The 24,069-nt window shown below is 44.6% G+C and overlaps 3 protein-coding genes across 3 annotated transcripts in view; 1 reads left to right on the plus strand and 2 right to left on the minus strand.

Annotated features, from left to right (window-relative positions):
* The window catches only part of LOC144682622 (PI-PLC X domain-containing protein 1-like), a 705,325-nt gene that overhangs the window by 508,217 nt on the left and 173,039 nt on the right, over positions 1 to 24,069 (minus strand). The gene's annotated exons all lie outside the window — the stretch shown is intronic.
* cyfip1 (cytoplasmic FMR1 interacting protein 1) overlaps positions 9,430 to 24,069 on the plus strand; it is a 218,662-nt gene continuing 204,022 nt past the window's right edge. The window contains exon 1 of the mRNA XM_078545117.1: positions 9,430 to 9,748. The gene's annotated coding sequence lies outside the window, so the exon portion shown is untranslated. The remainder of the gene's footprint in view (positions 9,749 to 24,069) is intronic.
* On the minus strand, positions 15,033 to 15,449 carry LOC144683099 (histone H2A-like). Its single transcript, XM_078546115.1, has one exon. It carries the CDS (start codon positions 15,447 to 15,449, stop codon positions 15,033 to 15,035), a length of 417 nt encoding a protein of 138 aa, XP_078402241.1.

Genomic DNA, 24,069 nt, shown 5'->3' on the forward strand with positions numbered 1-24,069 from the left:
GGTCATGGATTTGGAAGGTGCTGTCTAAGGAGCCTTGGTGAATCCTGCAGTGCATGTTATAGATGGTACACACTGCTGCTACTGTGTGTTGGTGGTGGAGGGAGTGAATATTTGTGGATGTGGTGCCAATCAAGCGGGCTGCTTTGTCCTGGACGGTGTCAAGCTTCTTGGGTGTTTTGGGAACTGCACTTATCCAGGCAAGTGGGGAGTATTCCATCACACTCCTGACTTGTGCCTTGTAAATGGTGGACAGGCTTTGGAGAGTCAAGAGGTGAGTTACTCATCGCAGGATTCCTAGCCTCTGACCTGCTCGTGTAGCCACAGTATTTATATGGCTAGTTCAGCTCAGTTTCTAGTCAATGGTAACCCCCCAGGATGTTGATAGTGGGGTTTCAGTGATGGTAATGCCATTGAACATCAAGGGGCGATGTTTGGATTCTCTCTTGTTGGAGATGGTCATTGTCTGGCACTCGTGTGCTGCAAATGTTACTTGCCATATTTGGACATGGACTACTTCACTATCTAGTGACCAAGCCAAAGTTGAGAATATGTGAAACCATAATGAGTCATAGTTGAGATGATTATCATACTTAGAGGCTGAGAACATACTCTATTTATAGCAGTTACAGTTTTTCAACTACAAAACATTTAACATGTATTTTTTTGTAGCTTCAGAGAGTTAGTTATTACTTTATGCTAATGTCATAGTACTCCAATGTGGGGGATTGAAACAGAGCCTGATAGATCGTGACTGGTAGCATCCGGTGGCCGGAGTACTGCGGGAGAATGTGTAAGTGGAGAGAATGGGGCAGCAATGCTCCCCAAGCCACAGGAAGCAAGATGTAGAGGTTTGGAGGTGGAAAGACCAGCTGTGTCCCTGAGCTGGAGAGTGTGGTTGAGCAAATGTGCAGAGCACCGAGAATTACCGGCTGATTATAGCTTTGAGGAAGAGGCCACTTTGGCATCATGTTGGACTGAGACGCCAAGGGATGTGAGCAGCAGCCCTGGGCTCTGGGTGAGCCCAGTAGCAGAGAGGCGGCGCTGTTGGTGAGTGCTTGTGGAGCCGGAGAGCCGGAGATCAGGAATTCTCCTATAACAGTCATAATCAGGGTGACTGGTATTGCCGGTCAGCAAGTGACACCATGTGCAGGCGCAAACCAGTACTGGCATCAGTAAACAGGCAGATGGGTGCATACTAAAGGTGTCACCAGTGGTGGAAACTGTGCATGCGTGGGTGGGGTGGATCCAGTACAAGGCAAGTGAACATGTGCAAAGACATCCTCCAACTGGCATCAGGAATTAGTGAGAAATTAAAATCTCTAAACCGAATTTAAAAGTTAACTTTAAAAACTGAAATATGGGCTGAATTACATACATTGGGGAAATGTTGGGATGAAGTCTGTTATATAAATGAGCTAGACCAATCATGGATACAAAAGCAAAATACTGCAGATACTGGAAATCTGAAATGGAAACAGAAAATGCTGGAAATACTCAGCAGGCTAGGCAGCATCCGCAGAGAGAGAAACAGAGTTAAACTTTTAGGTTTATAACCCTTTCTTCAGAACAAGGAAAAATTAGAAATGCGATTGGTTTTAATAAAGTGAAAGGGGATCATGGAAAAAGAACAAAGGGGAAGATCTGTGATAGGACGGCAGTTGGGAGAGATTGAAGTTGGTGCCAGGCCTAAGGTGTGGTAAAGGGACAAGAAACAAAAGATGTATCTAGAGGGGGTGTGAATGCAGAATAATGAACAGTTGCCATCTAGAAGCAAAAACAAACCAAAAAAACAAAGTTAAAACTGGAACCTGCAAAAAAAGGAAACAAAATGGGGTCAGAGGTTATCGAACCATAGAAAAGATACAGTACAGAAGGAGGCCATTCGGCCCATCTTATCCATGCCAGCTCGAGGACACTCAGGTGCCCTTTCTAATCCCACCTTCCTGCACCCGGCCCATAGCCCTGCAGTTTACAGCACTTAAGGTACAGATCCAGGTGCTTTTTAAAAGAGTGTAGAGTTTCTGCCTCTACCACCAACTTGGGCAGCGAATTCCAGACACCCACTACCATCTGCGTAAAAAAGTTCTTCCTCATGTCCCCCCTACACCTTCTGCCACTTATCTTGAATCTATGTCCCCTGGTTCTAGAATTCTCCACCAAGGGAAACAATTATATCCTGTCCACTCTATCTATTCCCCTCATAACTTTGTACACTTCAATCAAGTCACCTCTCAGCCTTCTTTCTTCTAAGGAAAATAACCCCGACCTATCCAATCTCTCCTCGTAGCTACATTTTTCTACCCCTGGCAACATTCTTGTAAACATCCTCTGCGCTCTCTCCAGAGCTATTACGTCCTTCCTGTAATGTGGTAACCAGAACTGCACACAATATTCCAGTTGTGGCCTCACCAGTGTTTTATACAATTCCAACATTATATCCTTACTTTTATATTCTATACCTCTGCCAGTGAAGGAGAGCATTCCAAATGCCTTCTTTACAACCTTGTCTACTTGAACTACTGCCTTCAGGGACCTGTGTACTTGTACGCCAAGATCTCTCACTTCATCTACCCCTCTTAGTATATTCCCATTTATTGTGTAACCCCTGTAACTGTTTGACCCCCCTAAATGTATGACCTCACACTTCTCTATGTTAAAATCCATCTGCCACTTTACCGCCCACTCCACCAACCCATCCATATCGTTTTGGAGATTATGGCTATCCTCTACACCATCCACTACTCGGCCAATCTTTGTGTCATCTGCAAATTTCCCAATCGTGCCCCCCACGTTCACGTCCAAATCGTTAATATATAACACAAGGGTCCCAACACCAAGCCCTGTGGAACACCACTTGAGACAACTTTCCATTCGCAAGGGTATCCATCGACCATTACCCTTTGTTTCCTGTTACAAAGCCAACCTTTTATCTGGTTTGCCACATTACCCTGAATCCCATGGGCTTTTACTTTTCTGATCAATCTGCCATGTGGGACCTTGTCAAATGCCTTGCTAAAATCCACGTACACAACATCTACTGCAATACCTTCATCAACCCTTCTTGTCACTTCCACAAAGAATTCAATCAAATTTGTGAGGCAAGACCTTCCTTTAACAAATCCATGCTGACCATCCCTGACTAGTCCATGCCTTTCCACATGACAGTTAATCCTATTTCTCAGGATTGATTCTACTAATTTGCTCACCACTGATGTAAGACTAACTGGCCTATAATTGTTTGGCATTTCCTTTGATCCCTTTTTAAACAATGGAACTATGTTTGCGTTTCTCCAGTCCTCCGGTGCCTCCCCTGTATCTAGTGAAGATTGGAAAATCATCCTCAGAGCATCTGCTATCTCCTCCCTGACTTCCTTCAGCAGCGTCAGAAACAATCCATCTGGCCCTGGCGACTTATCAACTTTCAAGGATTTCAACCCTTCGAGTACTTCCTCTCTCTTTATGACTATCCCGTCCAATATCTCGCAGTGTTCCTCCTGGATTACTATATCTACATCCTCCCTTTCCTTTGTAAACATGGAGACAAAATATTCATTCAAAACCCTTCCCACAGCCTCTGCATTTACACACAAGTTTCCATCTTCATCTTTCTTTTTCTGTTTGACCTTCCCATGTATTCCTCTAGACAACCAGGGGGACTTGATTTGGCAGTACCACTCTTATTTTTGTAGGGAACATGTCTACTTTGTACAATTAGGATCTCGCTTTTTAATGCTTCCCACTGGTTTTCCACTGTTTTATCCTCCAGCAGTGCTGTCCAGTCCACCTCAGCCAAGTCCCTTCTCATTTAGGCAAAATTTGCCTTCACCCAGTTCAAGACTTTTACTCCTGCCTTATCTCTGTCCTCTTCCATGGTAATGCTAAATCTAACTGAACTGTGACCACTGTCCCCGATATGGTCGCCAACTGTCACTTCACTCACTTGCCTTTCTTCGTTCCCCAAGACTAGGTCTAGAATTGCATCTCCTCTTGTTGGGTTTGTCACTAATTGTTTGAAAAAATTTTCCTGGACACACTGCATGAATTTTTCTCCCTCAGTGCCCCTTATATTGTTTGAATCCCAGTTGATATTAGGATAGTTGAAGTCTCCTACTATTATTGCCCTCTTGTTCTTACAAGCAGAAATTTGCCTACATATTTGTTCTTCTATCTCCCTTTCACTATTTGGGGGTCTGTAGTATACTCTCAGTCGTGTGACTGCCCCTTTTTTATTTCTAAGCTCAATTCATAAAGCCTCGTTTGTTGACCCATTTAGTATATCATCCCTTCTCACAACTGGAATTGATTCTTTAACCATTAGTGCTACCCCCCTCCTTTTTTATCTCCTACTCTATCGTGTCTGGAGACTCTATAACCAGGGATATTAAGCTGCCAGTTTTGTCCCTCCTTTAGCCAGGTCTCCGTTATAGCAATGACATCCTGCTGCCATGTGTCTACCTGTGCCCTTAACTCATCTACCTTGTTTGTAATACTCCTTGCATTGAAGTATAAACATTTTAACCCCGTCAATTTCCCTTGCTGGACACTTTGTAAGCTTTGCTTCTCCTGTAACTCCATGTCTTTCACAACATCCCTAGCTAATGTTCTACCTCCATTTTTCTGATCTGAATCTGACCTATCTGATCCTAATCCTGGGATTCCATCCCCCTGCTACACTAGTTTAAATACTCCCCAACAGAACTAGCAAAAGCCCCCGCAAGGACACTGGTCCCAGCTCTGCCTGGGTGCAGCCCGTCCGGTTTGTACAGGTCCCACCTTCCCCAGAACCAGTCCCAGTGCCTTAAGAATCTGAATCCCTCCCGGCTACACCATCTCTCCAGCCACATGTTCATTTGGTCTGTCCTCTTATTCCTGCTCTCATTAGCACGTGGAACTGGGAGTAATCCTGAGATTACTACATTTGAGGTCCTGCATTTTAATTTATCTCCTAACTTCCTGTACTGAGCTTGCAGGTCCTCATCCCTTAGTTTACCTATGTCGTTGGTACCAATGTGTACCACGACCACTGGCTGTTTACCTTCCCTCCCCAGAATGTCCTGCAGCCGCTCCATGACATCCTGGACCCTGGCACCAGGGAGGCAACATACCATCCTTGATTCACGTTTGCGGCCACCGAAGCGTCTGTCTATGCCCCTAGCTATTGAATCCCCTATCGCAATAGCCCTGCCACTTGTTTTCCTCCCGCCCCTCTGAGCAGCAGAACCACCTACGGTGCCGTGAACTTGGTTGTTGCTGCTTTCCCCTGAGAGGCCACCCCCCCCCCCAACAGTATCCAAAGCGGTATATCTGTTAGAGAGGGGGATGACCACAGGGGACTCCTGCACTACCTTCCTGAGTCTTTTACTGTTCCTGATGGTCACCCATTCCCTTTCTGCCTGTGTAATCTTCACCTGCGGTGTGACCACCTCGCTAAGCGTGCTATCCACGACTTGCACAGCATCGCGGATGCTCCACAATGAGTCCACCCGCAGCTCCAGCTCTGTTTTCCGGTTAGCTAGAAGCTCCATTTGGACACACCTTCCGCACACATGGTCACCAGGGACGCTGGAAGCATCCCTCATTTCCCATATCCTGCAGGAGGAGCATATCATGGGTCTGAGTTCTCCTGCCATGACGTCCCTCTCGATTAAGCTAGTTTTTTTTTGCAAAAATATACTTTATTCATAAAATATCTTCAACCACATCCCAAACCATTTCAAAACCACCATTACAAGGGTACAATCCGGTTCAACTTTTACAAAATGTATCACCAGGTGCATCAGTACAAACAATATTACAATCATTTACAGCCTTTCATTTTGAGCTGTACGGCCCGAGGGGAGTTAAACAGTTCCCAGTCCCTCGGTGCCCTGTGGCAGAAAGGTCTTAGACAGTGACCCTTCCCCATTGCGCCTTTGCAGCGGCTGCCCCAAGCTTTAGTGCGTCCCTCAGCACGTAGTCCTGGACTTTGGATGGTGCCAGTCTTCAACACTCGGTCGGGGACAACTCTTTGCGCTGGAAGACCAACAACTTTCGGGCAGACCAAAGAGCGTCTTTCACCGAGTTGATGATCCTCCAGCTGCAGTTGATGTTTGTCTCGGTGTGTGTCCCTGGGAACAGCCCATAGAGCACAGAGTCCTCTCGATTAAGCTAGTTTTTTTTTGCAAAAATATACTTTATTCATAAAATATCTTCAACCACATTCCAAACCATTTCAGAAACACCATTTCAAGGGTACAATCCGGTTCAACTTTTACAAAATGTATCACCAGGTGCATCAGTACAAACAATATTACAATCATTTACAGCCTTTCATTTTGAGCTGTACAGCCCGAGGGGATTTAAACAGTTCCCAGTCCCTCGGTGCACTGTGGCAGAAAGGTCTTAGACAGCGACCCTTCCCCATTGCGCCTTTGCAGCAGCTGCCCCAAGCTTTAGTGCGTCCCTCAGCATGTAGTCCTGGACTTTGGATTGTGCCAGTCCGCAACACTCGGTCGGGGACAACTCTTTGTGCTGGAAGACCAACAAGTTTCGGGCAGACCAAAGCGCGTCTTTCACCGAGTTGATGATCCTCCAGCTGCAGTTGATGTTTGTCTCGGTGTGTGTCCCTGGGAACAGCCCGTAGAGCACAGAGTCCTGTGTCACAGAACTGCTCGGGATGAACCTCGACAGCAACCACTGCATCTCTCTCCAGACCTTCTTTGCAAAGGCACAATCCACAAGGAGGTGAACAACGGTCTCTTCCCCACCACAGCCACCTCGAGGGCAACGTGCAGAGGGGGTGAGACTCCTGGCGTGTAGGAAGGATCTGACGGGGAGGGCCTTTCTCACCACCAGCCAAGCCACGTCTTGGTGCTTGTTGGAAAGTTCTGGCGATGAGGCATTGTCAAATGACTTTGACCGTCTGCTCGGGGAACCATCCCACAGGATCCACCCTCTCCTTTTCCCTCAGGGCCTCTAAGACGTTACGTGCTGACCACTGCCTGATGGACTTGTGGTCAAAGGTGTTTTTCTGTATAAATTTTTCCACAAGGGACAGGTGGTACAGCATGGTCCAACTACTTGGAGCGTTCCGCGGCAGCGTGGCCAGACCCATCCTTCGCAACACCGGGGACAGGTAGAACCTCAGCACATAGTGACACTTGGTGTTTGCGTACTGAGGGTCTACGCATCGCTTGATGCAGCCACACACAAAGGTGGCCATCAGTATGAGGGCGATGTTGGGCACGTTTTTTCCCCCTTTATCTAGAGGCTTGTACATCGCGTCCCTGCGGACACGATCCATTTTTGACCTCCAGATAAAGCGGAAGATGGCTCGAGTGATCGCCACCACGCAGGAGTGTGGAATGGGCCAGACCTGCGCCACGTACAGCAACAGCAAGAGTGCCTCACACCTGATGACCAGGTTCTTACCCGCAATGGAGAGGGAGCATCGCTCCCACATGCCCAGTTTCCTTTTCACCATAGACACTCGCTCCTTCCAGTTTCTAACACATGCCCTGGTCCCTCCGAACCATATCCCCAGCACCTTCAGGCCGTCAGCCCTGACAGTGAAGGGGACAAAGGATCGGTCAGACCAGTTCCCAAAGAACATGGCCTCGCTCTTCCCACGATTTACCTTGGCTCCCGAGGCCAGTTCAAACTGGTCGCAGATGTGGATCAGTCTGCGCACCGACAGCGGGTCCGAGCAGAAGACGGCGACATCATCCATGTACAGGGAGGCTTTCACCTGAGTGCCTTCACTGCCTGGGATCGTCACTCCTCTTATGCCTGGATCCTTCCTGATGGACTCGGCAAAGGGTTCTATGCAACACATGAAAAGAACAGACGAGAGAGGACAGCCCTGCCTGACTCCAGATTTAATCGGAAAGCTATCTGTTTCCCACCCATTGATTGAGACTGCGCTACTGATGTTAGTGTAGAACAGTTGGATCCAATTTCGAATTCCCTCCCCAAACCCCATTTAAGCTAGTTACTCCCTTAAAAAATACAGTAGCTCAGGGCCTTATTTATGTTATGTTCCATTCTTTGACAGTGGGTCCTCCTCGATCCCCTTCTGAGTTGCGGTGATGGCGCTGACTTCTCCCAGAATGCTTCTCAGTCACTTCTCGCTACTGCCCTCTGTTGGATCTGAAATTGTTAAACACAAGTCGAATCCAGGAGACTTGTGTGTGCCTAATCGAAAGATGAGGTGCTGTTCTTTGAACTCACATTGAGCTTCATTGAAACACTGCAGGGGGCTGAGTGGAGTAAGAACAGGGTGGAGAATTAAAATGAAGCAACCGGAAGCTTGCAGAATGATTGGGGGTGCGTCTGCAAAGTAGTCACTCAATCTGTGTTACCCAACGCAGTATATTAAATTGAAATAGGTACATGTAAATCACTGTTTCAGCAAGAAGTAGTGTTTGAGGCCTTGGTGAGGAAGGAGGCGGCAAAAAGGCAGGTCTTGTTACCTTTGCTTCTATTGCCAATCATGTGTCCTCTGGCTCTCAACCTTTCTGCTAATGGGAACTGTTTCTTCTCCATCTATTTTGTCCAGCCACCTCATGATTCCACTCGATCATGAGGAGATAAGGAAAACCATCATTTTCGTCGCGAGTAGTTACAATTGCCTGAAGGAGTGGCGGAGGCAGGTTCTATCGTGGCTTTCAAAAGGGAATTGAATAAGCACTTGAAAGGAAATAATTGCAAGGGCTATGGGGAAAAGGGCCAGAAAATGGGACGAGGTAAATTGCTCTTGCAGAGGGCTGGCATGAACTCAGTGGGTCGAATGGTCCCCTCCTGCGCCGTGACCAATTCTATGGTGAATCCCCTCTCAGGACAACGACCCCCCCATCCCCCCCCCCCAATCAATCCCCACCCCCCCATCATCCCCCCCCCAATCCCCACCCCCCCATCATCCCCCCCCCCAATCCCCACCCCCCCCAATCCCCACCCCCCCCATCATCCCCCCCCACCAATCCCCACCCGCCCCATCATCCCCCCCCCCAATCATCCCCCACCCCCCAAAGCCTCTCCCAAATTCTTCCTCCCGACTGCAGCCCGTCCCTCAACCCCATTCTGGTGAATCTTTCCCAGAACCTATGTTAATAAAGCCTTTTGGGGGAAAAAAACTACTTTAAAGCGGAAAGAAGCAGTTCGATGGCGCGGACTAAATCTGAGCTCTTCAGTGCAGACGAGAGGAGGACAGGGCGCGGTGCTGTGGCTCTGACTGGCGGTGAGGAGGAGGAGGAGGCGGGGCGGGGCGCGCGGCGGGCAGGACTCCTCCCGCCGAGCGCGCGTGCGCGCTCCTTCCCCACGTCGCCGGCTCGGCCGGCTGCGCACGCGCACTCACCCCCCCTCGCGTCGGGTGGGGGTGGGGGGGAGCGGGGGAGCGGGGGCGGGGCAAGGGTTTTTTTTTCTCCCTCTTGCTTTTGCCGGCTCGGCTCGGCTGCGCACGCGCGCTCGCTCGCTCGCTCGCCCTCCCTCCCTCTACCAGCCGCTTGCGGTCGGTGCTCGGGTATCGACCCGGAGACAGGAAAGGCCGATAAACATCTTGTGGTGGCGGCGGAGAGGCAACCCGCCCAGAGCCACCCACTCCCCTTTGAACCGACACCGCGCCCCCAGGTCCCTGCGGGGACAGACACGGACCGGCAGACTCACCTATGAAGTGTCGGGGCTAGAGCCATGGAGCCGCTCCGTTGCTGAAGAGAGAGAGAGAGTCGGTAACCGGGAGAAGGGATTCCTGTGGAAAAAGGCACCGCCATCAGTGGTGAGTAATAAGCGTCGGGGAAACTCTAGCCCAACAAGGCACCATTAACAGAGAGGTTTTCATTTCGAGCTGTCTTTACACTTTTGGGAATTTTTCCTCCTCCCTTCCCCTGAGGTTGTTGTTTCCCTGACCCGCTGGTATTATTATATATTTTAGGGTTGGTGTGGACTTGTGTGAATTTAGGCTCCCAGACTGGGAAAAGGCCGAGATGCTTCGATTCTAATCCCCCCCCCCCCCACCTCCAACCTTACCAGCCAGCAGTTTGCTGAAGTTTACTTTAATGTTTAAAAGAAAGTGGGGGGGGGGAACAATCCGTGTTTCTCTCTCAGCCGGAGTTTGGATCCGGCTTTGAAAACCTTTTTTATTTGCTTTTTGAATTTTTTTTTTCCTTTTCGGCCACACCTACAGAAACTGGATCACAGTCTGGAGCTTTGAGACACTGACTCCTGTGCAGACTTTTTTAAAAAAAAACTAAACTCTTCTCTGTCACTTGTTTTTTTTTCCTGCTGTGAACTCTCCCTCTCTTTCCCCCCCCCCCCCTAACATCCATTACTGATGAGGTGTTCCCCCTGTAAGTGTTTTGTTAGGGTTATTTAAAAAAGATATTTACTCGAGAACGAAGTAAATATTTAATTACCTAACTTACACGAGTGGAGCAGATCTGGTCAGAGGGGCAGAATTGAGAGTTAGGGTCGGGCAAGCCCGAAATGCCTGTAATCACCGCAGTGTTTGTTTTTTTCGGAAAAGTCTTATTTGAGATTAAAAAAAAGGGAAGTGATATACTAGCGATTTAAAATATTTTAAAAAGTGGAAATGCATAGCTTGACCAACATCCAAAAAAACTTAACGTTGTGGTGAGACCTTTGACGCATGGAAGATTTAATGAAATGACCCATCTGAAATGTCAAATTTCAATTCCTGACCGAGTATTTTCGGCATTTAATTATAATCCGAGTGGCTTTGTGATGAGTTTTCCTTAGTTTGGAAGGATTGAATGATTTGAAAATGGTCATCAGAAGTTTAAACCCACCCCTCTTTGTCCACCTGCTTCATAACCTTGTGGCCTTTGTTTCCCAGCACACCGGCTCTGAAGCTGGCATCTTAGAAAAGGATGTGTTTTTTAAGCTTTTACAAATGGTGGGTTTAAGCTTAAACCATGGAGTGACTTTTGAGTGGTTCTCCAGCAAGTTGCTGCTGATGTTTGGAAATATCAACAAAAAGTCGGACAACTGGGTACAGTTGACTTTCACCTCCCTTATTGTATTTTAATTGTAATTACTTAAATGCTTTGCATAGTGCAGCCCTTAAACCAGGCTGTCCATTGGGCAAAATCGACTGATGGGTGAGATAATTTAACATTTCATATTTGACACTTTCACCATGCTGCCTGTCAAAAGTTGTTGGGTTGCAGAGGTGTTGGAAACTTGTGTTTTGCTGTTTTCTCACCCAGAACAGCAATCTGAAGTGGTAGCAGTTGCTCAGTTCTGCTTACATTGTGTGATGTGTGTTAAAATTCCACATTTAATTCCATATACATTTGATGATTGAAATTGCAGTGATCTTGCTGTTTAATGAGAGCTTTTGCAAATGTTTAGGATGCTCTTAGACACTCTTTAAATATTGAGAAAGATACTTAATTAAGTGGGTTAAGCCTTAATTGTGAATATTTGTGCATAAATGAAATGAATATTAAAGATCTCACTAATCCTTGTAGGTGAAACTGTTTCTTATTGTGAACCAAATTAATGTGTGGCTCTGCTTTGAACATCTAACTACAACTTCTCAAAGTGTCAGCTGTGGCTCAACTGGAAACACTTGCATCTGAGTCAGAAGGTTGTAGGTTCAAGTAACACTCCAGGACTTCAGCATCAAAGGTTGACACTCCAGTGCTGTACTGAGGGAGTGCTCTACTATTGGAGGTGCCGTCTTTCAGTTGAAACATCAAATTGAGGTCAGGTCTTTTTCTGGTGTAGCTTAAATATCTTTTGGCCCTATTTTGAAGAACATTATGGAAGTTGACCCGATTTTAATTGCTTTGGTGGCTGTGTCTTCAGTTGCCTGGACCCTAAACTCTGGACTACTCTCCATATATTTTTCCATCTCTCTACCTTGTTTCCCTCCTTTTAAGACATCCCTTAAAACCTACCTCTTTGACCAAGCTTCTGGTCATCTGACCTAATATCTCTTTATGTGATTATACCATAGTGTGTTTTCAAATGCTCCTGTGAAGTGCCTTGGGATGTTTATTACATCAAAGGCTCCATATAGATATAAGCTGTTGTGTATGTATATATTATGGGCCATAACTTCCGAGCTCCCCAGCATCGGGTTGGGGTGGTACCCCAAAGATGCACTGGGGAATCCCTCTTGGAACTTCATGGGGAGCATTTGCATAGCAATTGCCCAGAAGTGCAAACTTCCCCTGGGAACCATCGAAAATGAGATTTGAAATGCAAACTTTGGATAGTTCCGACAGGGTTACACCAACAGTTGCTCAGAAAAACTTAGAAGAATTTAAAACCTCTTCTAACTTCTGGTTAACTATTGTCAACATCCAGACCGATCCCACCATGGCATTCCCCCAACATGTCCGAACCCCCCCAGGGGACTCACCCACCCCTGATTAATTCCCCCCCCTCCCCTTCCATGGGACTACCCTCACCTGCACGGACTCATTGCCCAAGTACCCCCCCGTGGGCCCGACTCCCACCTCCTGATCCGACAGGACCCTGCACCTAGCTGGCCCCATCCTCACTCCTGACCCGACTCGAACCCCCACCCCACCGGCCTGACCAAACCCCCGACCCCACCCCACCCCACCCCCCCTCCCCTGAATATCCGGCCCAATCCACCCCCTCCTGATGTCTGAGCCCCCCTAAATATCTGACTCTCCCCACCCAACACCCCCCCTGGTGTTCGACCACCTCTCCTCATCGCCTCCCGACTTCCGATTCACCTCATCTGCCAAATCCTATCCACTTACCTTAGGAATTTATCTTCTCCCTGGCTGTAACTTCAATCGGACCTTTAAACTTACCTGGTTTACGTCAGCTAGTGCTGTAAAGAAGGGGGCATGTCCTCCTTCAATTTAACTTTGCTGGACTGTGATGCTGGGCTTAGCAGGCAGCTGCGCTACCTGGGTCCTGCCTGGTCTGAGTCTTAAGATTGGGCAAAACAGACACAGAATAAATTTGGCGTAGGTAAGAGGGCACGGAGTGGCAATCCGACGCTGATTGCCACACTGAGGAAGTTACGACCCATTATGTTTGTGGTTTGATGCCAGTATCAAAAGCAGAAGTTACCAATAGTTGAATCTTGGAGTCCTTTGGGAGATCAGCTTTTTCAATATCACGGTGGAGGGGAGGGGGATGTAGGAAGTGATTTGTATTGACACGTCTCATTTACCTTTAAGTACAATGTGCTGCTCTGGAGCCCGGAGTTTGGAATTATGGATTCCACCACACCTGTAAAATATGCACCTATTTCTGTTAAAGCATTTGATACAATAATGAACTGCAGACACAAATTGTACCTCAAGGGAGGTTGTGATTTTAATTTAGTAGACAAGCAAATGATGACATGAATTTGTGTACAAATATTGCAAGTTGACTGAGCTTTTTAAAACAAATTATTATAAAAAGCCTAATGTGGCATGAAGCTGAAAACAGCTAGTCATTCAATCAAAAGTTGCATGATAATACCGCATTTGGGATATGGTAGCAACCATAAAATGTTTTATTTATCAAACAAAGGTTTTTTTTAAAAATCGATGAAAAGAGCCTAATTTTTGTCAGTACTTGGTGTATGTCTGAATTGTATCACTTGGAAAAAAAGTTTTTCTTGAACATACTGATGCACCATTTATTGCGGTGTATGAGACATCCCCATTTTCCTTTCAGTGCCAAAATGCAAGTTTATGTCTATACTGAGCATATAAGTCAATTTCACCTCCCCCCCTTCTCCATTTTTTGGCTAATAAATGCATATTTAGGGCTTTACTTGCATTTGGAGTAACCCTCAATTTTTCAGCTCAGAAATACATGTTTAGCATTGTACTCGCCTTATAAGTTGGTTCATGGGATCAAGCATGTGCAATGGGCCATGTTGCCAAGAAGATGGGTGGGAGTTTAAGACATGCCCACTCAGAGCAGACCATGTGTGGCGATAGACAAATAGAAATTAGTCCTTTTGCAGCTCATCATTCAATTCCATGTTAATGAAGAACTAGTGTGCGAATGGTCATGAGAACAGAGACCAGACACAGAAGCATGTATTGGGATGGATCTTTGGCAAATTATCAGAATGCTTTCATCGTTAACAGAAAGGTAATGAGTATATACACACTTAAGTGGGCCAAATCAAACTGAGTCCAGCAGATTTCAGCCTTATGGGATAAAAATGTCCAGTGTTCTGCCAGAAGACCAAGGTCGCTCAGGCTACCAGAAAACCTTAATGCTAAAATGACCGGTTTCCAGCCATTTGTGATCAGACAGCAACAAAAGCTGTACCCATTATGTCACATTGGCAACATGGATGAACCACCCATGAATTTCAATTATGCCCGGCAACTGAACTGTGAAGTGGAGAGTTACATAAACAGTTCTAGTGAAAGGCACAGGACATGAAAAGACCAGACTCTGTGGTACTAGCTTGCGTGGCTGAGGGGACAAAATTCAAGTCTATGGTAATTTTCAAACACAAAATTGTGCCGAAAATCAAGTTCCCTGCAAGAGTTTTTGTGTGTGCCCATGACAATGGTTGGACGGATAAGGATGGAGTGAAAAGAGAATGTGTGGAATAGGTGTCTTTGTGGTCTATGTAAAGAACAGAGTTTATTAGTGTGGGACATTTCAGATCCTATATAACCAATGAGATTCAGATCTTCTGTGAAGAAATAACACCCAAATTGCTGTTATACCGGGGTCTAACATCCGTAGTTCAACCTTTGGATATGTGCCTCAACACGCCATTTAAGGATCATGTTTGTGCCTAATGGAATAGGTGGATGGTTGATGGAGAACAAACCTTCACAAAGAGTGGAAATATGCGTGCTGCCCACTTGATGTTTTGTGTGGTTCCATCTTCAAGGTGGGGTGCCATTAATGCACAAACTGTTATCAGATCATTCAAACAATGTGGAATATCCAATTCACTGGATGGAGAGGAAGATTTTCTGTGGAAGGGTGGTTGTGAAACCAAAAGTGCCACACATGATCCAGAGTGGGATCCTTATGATGATGCCATTGCCAAAGTGATTCAGAACAAATTCAGTGAATTCTTTGTATCAGATGTCAAAGATGATTAATTTGATCTTTTTCTGATCTTGCCGCTTCAGGCATAAACCTTTCTGGGCTGGGCAGTAGCACAGCACAGATGTTGGCAGGACCCCACCCTGGGCAATGGTGCCTCCTCCCAGCAGCTTGTTGAGTTCTTCATCATTGCGGATGGTGAGCTGCAGGTAATGGGGGATGATGCAGGTTGTCTTGTTGTCCTGGGCCGCATTGTCAGCCATGTCAAGGATCTCAGCGGTCAGGTACTCGAGGACAGTGGCCAAATAGACTCTTGCCCTGACATGCTTGGCGTAGTGACCCTTGTGCAGCAGCCGGTGGATACTGGTGATAGGGATTTGGAGTCCTGTTCTGGAGGAGCGAGCCTTGGCCTCAGCGCGCCCTTTCCCTCTGGTTTTACCATGACCTGACATCTTGTTGCCACTGTTGAAAATCTTCACCAATCTTAAAGTGGTTTTTAAATCGTTATGATTGGTTCAAACTACCCTTGTAGAAGTATTTAATTAAATAAAATTGACACATTGATTTAGTTTGAAGTACTGGTGTTATATTTTTTCACATTTCAAGATGGTGGCCAACACTGGTTCACATTTTATACTCTTTGTATAAGTCAACCTGGATCTTTGGAAGGATTTTTTTAAAGCTTTAAAGGTCGACTTGTAGATCGCGATCTATAGTTTCAAATTGTAGTTGCACAAAACTAAAACTAATGTTAATCTACTTAATTGTTGCAAGGGATGTTAAACTATTACAAACTGCAGTAGAAGTAATACTTTTTATTCATTCATGGGATGTGGGTGTTGCTGGCTAGGCCAGCATTTATTGCCCGCCCCAATTGCCCTTGAGAAGGTGGTGGTTAGCTGCCTTGAACCGCTGCAGTCCATGTGTTGTAGGGGGAGGTGGTGGTGTAGTGGTATTGTCACTGGACTAGTATTCCAGAGACCCCGGGTTCGAATCCCACGGCAGATGGTGAAATTTGAATCCAACAAAAATCTAGAGTTAAAAGCCTGATGATCATGAAACCATTGCCAATTGTCGTAAAAACCCATCTGGTTCACTAATGTCCTTTAGGGAAGGAAATTGAGACTTCAGACCCACAGAAATGTGGTTGATTCTTAAATGTCCCCTGAACAAGGGCAATTGGGGTTGGGCAATAAATAGCCAGTGGCACCCACATTCCATGAACAAATAAAAAAAAAAGGTATACCTATGGTGCTGTTCGGGGGGGAGTTGCAGCAACAGTGAAAGAACAGCAATATATTTCCAAGTCACGATGGTGGTTTGGAGGGGAACTTCCAGGTGGTGGTGTTCCCATGTGTCTGCTGCCCTTGGCCTTCTGGATGGCAGTGGTTGTGGGTTTGGAAGGTGCTGTCTAAGGAGCCGTGGTGATTTCCTGCAGTGTATCTTGTAGATGGTACAAACAGCTGCTACTGCGTGTCGGTGGTGGAGGGAGTGAATGTTTGTGAATGGGGTGCCAATCAAGCCGGCTGCTTTGTCCTGGATTGTGTCAAGTTTCTTGAGTGTTGTTGGAGCTGCCCTCATCCAGGCAAATGGGGAATATTCCATCATACCCTTGACTTCTGCCTTGCAGTTAGGTCCTGTATTCACTTATACTACCACAAACTGATAGGGATTTTGAAATATAATTTGAGATGTTCCTTGCAGCCTTACTCCTATTGAAATATTTATTTAAGATAATATATTTTAAAATTCTGAGACAAAAGCAAAATACTACGGATGCTGAAAATCTGAAATGCAGAAACAGAAAATGCTGCCTAAGCTGCTGATTGTTCCTATGCAGTATCCAGACCACACTTCTGGGGCCCAGTGGCATTCTTCTTACATCTGGGCCATTGGAGCCTTCTCCGTGTTGCCAATTTTTCAATGCTTCTCTCCACGTTGCCCCTCTCCCCTTCCCGCATGAATTGTTGGATTCAAATTTCCCCATCTGCTGTGGGATTTGAACCCGGGTCCCCAGAAGATTATCCTGGGTGTCTGGACTATTGTCCAGTCCTGTAACCTCTTCTGACCGTTGTTTTGTTTCTACACTTATTGCCATCATCACTTGCACTCTTGTCCTCCAACTGTTCTACCTTTGCCATCTTTCTCATAGCTCAACTAAAAGCTGGTCATCTCTGACATCTTTCAGTTCTGATTGAGAGGTTATCTGAAATGTTAGCTCTGTTTCTTTCTGCATAGATTCACAGCAGGTCAGGAAGTATTTCCAGCATTTTATTTTATAAAGTTTTATGTTCCCTCTGTTTAGAGTGAATCTGTGATATACTCACGATTTTAACTTTTACCATTTGCCTTAATCGAATCCTAATTTGATACCACAATTAAACGGCATAATAATTTGGTTGTGGGTTGCCTAACTGCTGGTGCATTATAAATTGGAAAATGATATGAGACAACTTTGAGGAACATACCACTCTCAACTTTGATACCTTGCCAGTTTTCTTTATTGGGGAAATCAAAGCTTATCTAGTGTTCTATTACTGTTAGTATCCCAGTGTGCTTTTGAGGTTTAGTCAGTGGCACTGACTTCAGGACTTGAGTGCATAAATTAGGCTGCTGCTCCAGTGTTGTGCTGAGAGGACTACTGCATTTTTTGATTTTTTTTGTGTGTAATGTTAATAAGACATGTCTTTTTGTGATTAAGGTGGGCATTAAACATCCCTTGATACTACTCAAAAGTGGCCAGGGTATTGGGAGAATCCCATACAATGTTCCTCCCTTAGCCAATGCCGGCAAAAGAAAAGATGAATAATCATTCATCTCATTGCTGTGTGCAACAATTGGCTACTTGTGTTTGCCTATATAAGTCACTGCACTAAATACACTTCGCATACAATGGATTAATTTTTGAGATACTTGAGAGAAGTGTTAAAATCTAATTGTCTTCAAAATACCAAAAGCATTAATTAAAAATTAATTTGCCATTAACAATGCTAACCTGTTTTTTCCTTATTCAATTTAAGTTGAAAAATCTACGTGTACCTATTTTTACTGTAAACACTGACTTATGTCAAAAATTTTTCATTAAAGTATAGTTTTGAAATGATTGCCTCATCGGAAACTAAGCAATTGTATTTATGTTACATCTTTCATGACTTCAATAACAACTTAAAGGCATTATATAACATTTTTAAAAAGTCCCAAGGTGCTTCACAGAAGTGTTATAAAACAAAATATGACACTGAGCCACACAAGGAGTTATTAGGTCAGATGACCAAAAGCCTGTTTGAAGACATAGGTTTTAAGAAGCCTCTTAAAGGAGGAAAGGGAGGAAGAGAGGTGGAGAGGGGTAGGGAGGGTATTCCAGAGTTTAGGGTCCAGGCAACTGAAGGTGTGGCCACCAGTGGTGGAGCGATTAAAATTGGAGGTGCACAAGAGGCCAGAATTAGCGGAGGGTTGTGGGCCTGGAGGAGATTAGAGTTAGGGAGTGGCAAGGCCATGGAAGGACTTGAAAACAGATGAGAATTTTAAAATTAAGATGTTGCTTGACCAGGAACCCATGTAGTTTCGGGAGCACAGGGGGAAGGGGGAACTGGGATTTGGAATGAGTTAACACAAGGACAAAGAGCTGTTCAGCCGATGTAGTACTTTGGCAGTGAAGTCACTGTGATAATGTAGGAAGCTGGATTAACTGAAAATGTCAGTAGCTTTTATTTATCTGGCTATCTATCAAACACCACGCTTTCCTATTATACCCTAAAAATTTAACCAGCACTTGGACCCTGCAAAACTTTATTTGCCAGACTAGAGGGTGGTGTGCAACCAGCAGCTTAACTAAGCATTGTTGGTGCTGCATTTTTCAGAATAGGAACAGTCTCAAAGCATCATCTACAATATTAAAATGCTATTGTGATACTCTTTATCACCTCAGTAAATGTATACTTAAGCATTATTACATGTGCTGTTCACATATAACCATTAGTTTGAATTAGTGATAGAAATCAATGAATGTAGACGCGTAATTTTCTGCATCATCTATGCCTTGAACGTGATCTTATCATTTATGTCAGCCCACAGATAAATAGTAAGCATCTCAGAAAAGGATGGCTTAATTTTTAAAAAAGCTTTGGAAGTTTTTATTGTGCATGTGTGGTATGGGAAAGTATTAGTTAGGGACCAGTGGTTAACAGAAAAAAAAAACATTTTGCTGCAGAATAATACTTGCAACATTTCTAAGTTATACTTGCAGTTGATATTCTGTAAGTCACTGATCCCTAACTTGTACTGTTAATGTAACAATCCTGATGCAACTGAAATATAAGCAGCTGTTTACTATTTTTGACTCTGTTTTTCTCAGTCCACTTCGAATTGTCGGGTGCCACATCTTAGTTCCTCAAACCTGAGTTGGTTTGCAGCCTAATGGGCATTGAATCTGCTCTGCACTTGTTAGATATATATTGACCATCCAGGATTACATCATTCTGAAATCGACCCACATTGACCTGGGGTGGGTGGGATTTTGATATTTAGAAGGAAAAACTGCAAACTAGCCGCAGTGAAGGAGGGGGACCTCTTGCTGTCTGTTGCAAGCACTTGAATAGATGAATGGCAGGAAGTGGACTGCATAAATCAAAATTGAAGTGCTGAAACGTATAAAATTCTAACAGGACTAGACAGGGTAGATGCAGGAAGGATGTTCCCGATGGTGGGGGAGTCCAGAACCAGGGGTCACCGTCTGAGGATACGGAGTAGACCATTTAGGACTGAGATGAGGAGAAATTTCTTCACCTAGAGAGTGGTGAGCCTGTGGAATTCGCTACCACAGAAAGTAGTTGATGCAAAATATTGTATGTTTTCAAGAAGGAGTTGGATATAGCTCTTGGGGCGAAAGGGATCAAAGGATATGGGGAGAAAGCGGGAGCAGGCTTTTGAGTTGGATGATCAGCCATGATTATAATGAATGGCGGAGCAGGCTTGAAGGGCCGAATGGCCTACTCCTATTTTCTATGTATGTTTCTATGATAATGTACAGATCCATCATTTCTTATCTTGGATGCTGGTAGGCCTGCTGTAACATTGTTTTTATTGAGATTTTCAGCGGCTTCAGTTTTTGTTTTAACACCAAAAGAACCCTTGCAATGTTTATAAGAAATGATTTTAAAAAAAGACCACACCATTAATAATCAAACCGTATATGTTCCTGGAAATCATTTTAATAAACTGCCTACTGATAGTCAAAGGAGTTATTCGAAATGGAAATGTTTTCACATTTGCTTGTAAAAGGAAAGGGAGCAGCCATTAATGTTTCAATTCCCTAGAACAGATTGTAAGTAATTCTAAAATGCAGAGTATTGCCATAGGAACAAGAGTAGCCCAAGAATCTTAAGGAAATGGACAGGCTGTACTTCTTGTTTTGTTTGCTTGCTGATGTGGTATTTGTGGGAATAAAGTTATTTTACTGCCGGACCAAAAGCCCTGTAAATATGCATGTAATGTTGTAGCTTACTGCAAACCCTGGTATTGCATGTTACTTTGGGGCGAGAGGAGCAATATTTTCCCTTCATTTTTTTCCCTCTTATATAAGACTAGGCATAGGGCATTCAGCCCCTCGAGCCTATTCTACTACTCTTTGGAATCATATCTGATCTGTATCTTAACTTGATTCACTGCCTTGGTTCTGTAATCCTCCATACCCTTTCTCAGTAAAAATATATTAATCACAATCTAGAAATTTTCCATTGACTTGGCCGCAAAACCTTTTAGGGGAGATTGTTTACACTGTGCATGAACACCTAGCCCTAATTTTAGTTATCCCCCTGCCTGGTCGTGGACTCTGGACTCTTTTTCACCAGAGGAAATAGTTTCTCTACATCCAGTCTATCAAATCCGTCAGTCACTTTGAACACCTCAATTAATCCCTCCTTAATTGTCAATATTCAAGGGAATACAAGCCTAGCCTAACCAAGAGAGGTTTGGAAGATCATGACTACCGCAACAGCAATTCTCTCACCACCTACTACTAATATCCTGGGGTGGAAACGGTTGGGTCCTAGAGATTTGTCAATTTTTAATTAGTTTCTCCATCACTTTTTTTTACTTAAACAGTATTTAGTTCTACCTGTTGAGTTATTTTCAGTTTTCTTTAAATCTCTAGTACTTCAATCTCATCCTCTATCGTGAAGGCTGATACAAGGAAGCTATTTACTAAGTCTACTGTTTCCTGATTTCCAATTACAATACCATTTGTGCATGTCGTTAGGGGTCCCACATTACACTTAGCAACACTCTTTCTTCCTCTTAATATAGGAACATAGGAGCAGGAGTAGGCCATTCAGCTCATCGAGCCTGCTGTGCCGTTCATGGCTGATCATCCACTTCAATGCCTTTTTCCTACACTATCCCCACATTCCTTTATGTCATTGGTATATTTATTTTAAAAAAAACTTTGTCCTTAATATCCTTCACAAACTTTTTCTTGTATTCCGTTTTCAGGTCTCATTACTGTCATTGTATCCCTTTGCTGTTTTTTTAATCGAAAAGCAGAATGCCGTGGATGCTGGAAATCTGAAATATAAACAGAAAATGCTGGAAATGCTCAACAGGTCAGACAGCACCTGTGAAGAGAGAAACAGAGTTAATGTTCAGGTTGATGAAAAGTCATCAACATTAAACATTGGCCCGTAACTTCCGCGCTCCCCAGTGTCTGCTTTGAATGGGACCGCAGAGATGTGCTGGGGAATCCCTCTGGCAAGTTCCCAGGCAAGGGTTTGCACGGCAATTTCCCAAAAATGCTAACTTCTGGACAAATGCGCTGCGCTGGGAACCATCAACAAATGCAATTTAAATCGCAAACTTCAATGGTTCTGCCAGGGTTATACCAATAGTTACCCAGAAAAAGTTAGAAATAAAACCTCTTCTAACTTCTGGGTAACTATCGTAAAGACCCAGACCAACTCAACGGGACTTCCCCACGCCCCTCTTCCACCCCTGACCTCGGACCCCCCCCCCCCCCCAAGGCACCCTCAATCTGCCCCCCGACCTCCGGACAGCCCCAAATCCTATGTACTTACCTTCTCTCTGGACTGTCAATTTCCTGCCCCTTTTAACTTAACTGCTTTACAGCAGCAATTGCTGTTAAAAAAAAGAGCGTGGCCTCCTTCAATACACTGGGCTTAGACTTGGCTGGGGCCTGCGAGGATTCTTTCACTGCTTGCCCCAAGCAACTCTGATGAATGGAAGTGGCAACGCAGTTTTCAAGATCAGGTAAGTGTGTACTTATTTCTTCTATTTTCTGTGGACTAGCACTTCCCGACCCTAATCAGAAGTTACAGCCCACAAATTCGGTTTCTCCCTCTACAGGTGCTGCCTGACCTGAGCATTTCCAGCATTTTCTGTTTTACCACAGAACCTCCACTATTTTTCGCCTTTGTACAAAACTAATAGAAAAGGCTTAAACAATGTATCTCTCAGTTCCCTTGTTGACCAAGGTTATTTAATTACACAAATAGATCTCTCGTCCTTAAGGTCCTCTATTCCAGCAAATGTGTTTTTTAACCAAACACCTGCCATCCTTCATCTGTAGTTTAGTTAATTCTATTGTGGTCAGTTCTTGCCTCATCCCTCCAAATTCAGATCTACCTATGTTTAAAATATTGGCTTCTTAAAATTTATTCTTTCACGAGATGTGGGCACTACTGGCTAGGCCAGCATTTATTGCCCTTCCCGAATTGCCCATGAGAAGATGGTGTTGAGCTGTTGCCTTGAATAGCTACAGTCCATGTGGTGTAGGTACACCCACAGTGCTGTTAGGAAGGGAGTTCAATTCCATATTATGGCCACTGTTAGCTAGGTGTTACCTTGCTATTTAGATTATTGACTAATTCAGGATTATTATTTAATACTAAATCTAAGATGACCTATTGTCTTGTTGGTTCAAGAACATATTGTTGCAGGAAACAGTTTGAACACACTTGAAGAATTTGCTACCTTTGGAACTTGAGCTATTCTACTTTCCCACTCTGTGAAAGTTAAAGTTTCCCATTATTGCTTTAAATCTGCTTTTGCAGCAGACTTCTCTAACCTCCGTAAGACTGTAGGAGCAGAAGTAGGCCATTTGGCCTATTGATTGTGCTCCGCCATTCAATGAGATCATGGCTGATCTGAGAATCCTCAACTCCACTTTCCTGCCTTTCCCCCATAACCCTTCATCCCTTTACTGATTAAAAATCTGTCTATCTCAGCCTACAATATACTTAATGACCCAGCCTCTACAGCCCTCTGCAGTAAAGAATTCTACAAATTGACTACCCTCTGAGAGAAGAAATTCCTCCTCATCTCTGTTCTAAATGGGTGCCCCCTTACTCTGAGTTTATGCCCTCTGGTCCTAGACTCTCCCACAAGGGGAAACAACTTCTCAGCACCTATCCTGTCAAGCCCCCTAAGAATCTTATATGTTTCAATAAGGTCGCCTCTCATTCTTCTAAGCTTCAATGAGTGCAGGCCCAACCGACTCAACCTCTCCTCATAAGAAAAATCTCTTCATCCCCAGGATCAACCAAGTGAATCTTCTCTGGACTGCCTCCAATGCCATTATATCTTTCCTTAGATAAGGGGGCCAAAACTGTTCACAGTATCCTAGGTGTGGTCTAAATAGCGCCTTGTATAGTTTTAGCAAGACTTCCCTATTTTTATACTCCATTACTTTTGAAATGAAGGCCAACATTCCATTTGCCTCAAACAAAAACAGAAAATGCTGGTAAAACTCAGCAGGTCTAGCAGTATCTGTGGAGAGAGAAACAGAGTTAACCTTTCAAGTCCATATGACCCTTCTTCAGAACTGTACCTAACACGTGCTGAACTTGTATGCTAGCTTTTTGGGATTCATGCACGAGGACCCCCAAATCCCTCTGTGCTGCAGCTTTCTTCAGTCTTTCTCCATTTAAATAATATTCAGCTCCTCTATTTTTCCTGCCAAAGTACAAAACCGCTCCCTTTCCCTTATTATATTCCATCTACCATGTTTTTGCCCACTCACTCAACCTGTCTATATCCCTCTGTAGACTCTGTCATCCTCAC

This window comes from Cetorhinus maximus, chromosome 7, assembly GCF_964194155.1.
Source record: "Cetorhinus maximus chromosome 7, sCetMax3.hap1.1, whole genome shotgun sequence".
In the NCBI taxonomy this organism is placed as follows: Eukaryota; Metazoa; Chordata; class Chondrichthyes; order Lamniformes; family Cetorhinidae; genus Cetorhinus; species Cetorhinus maximus.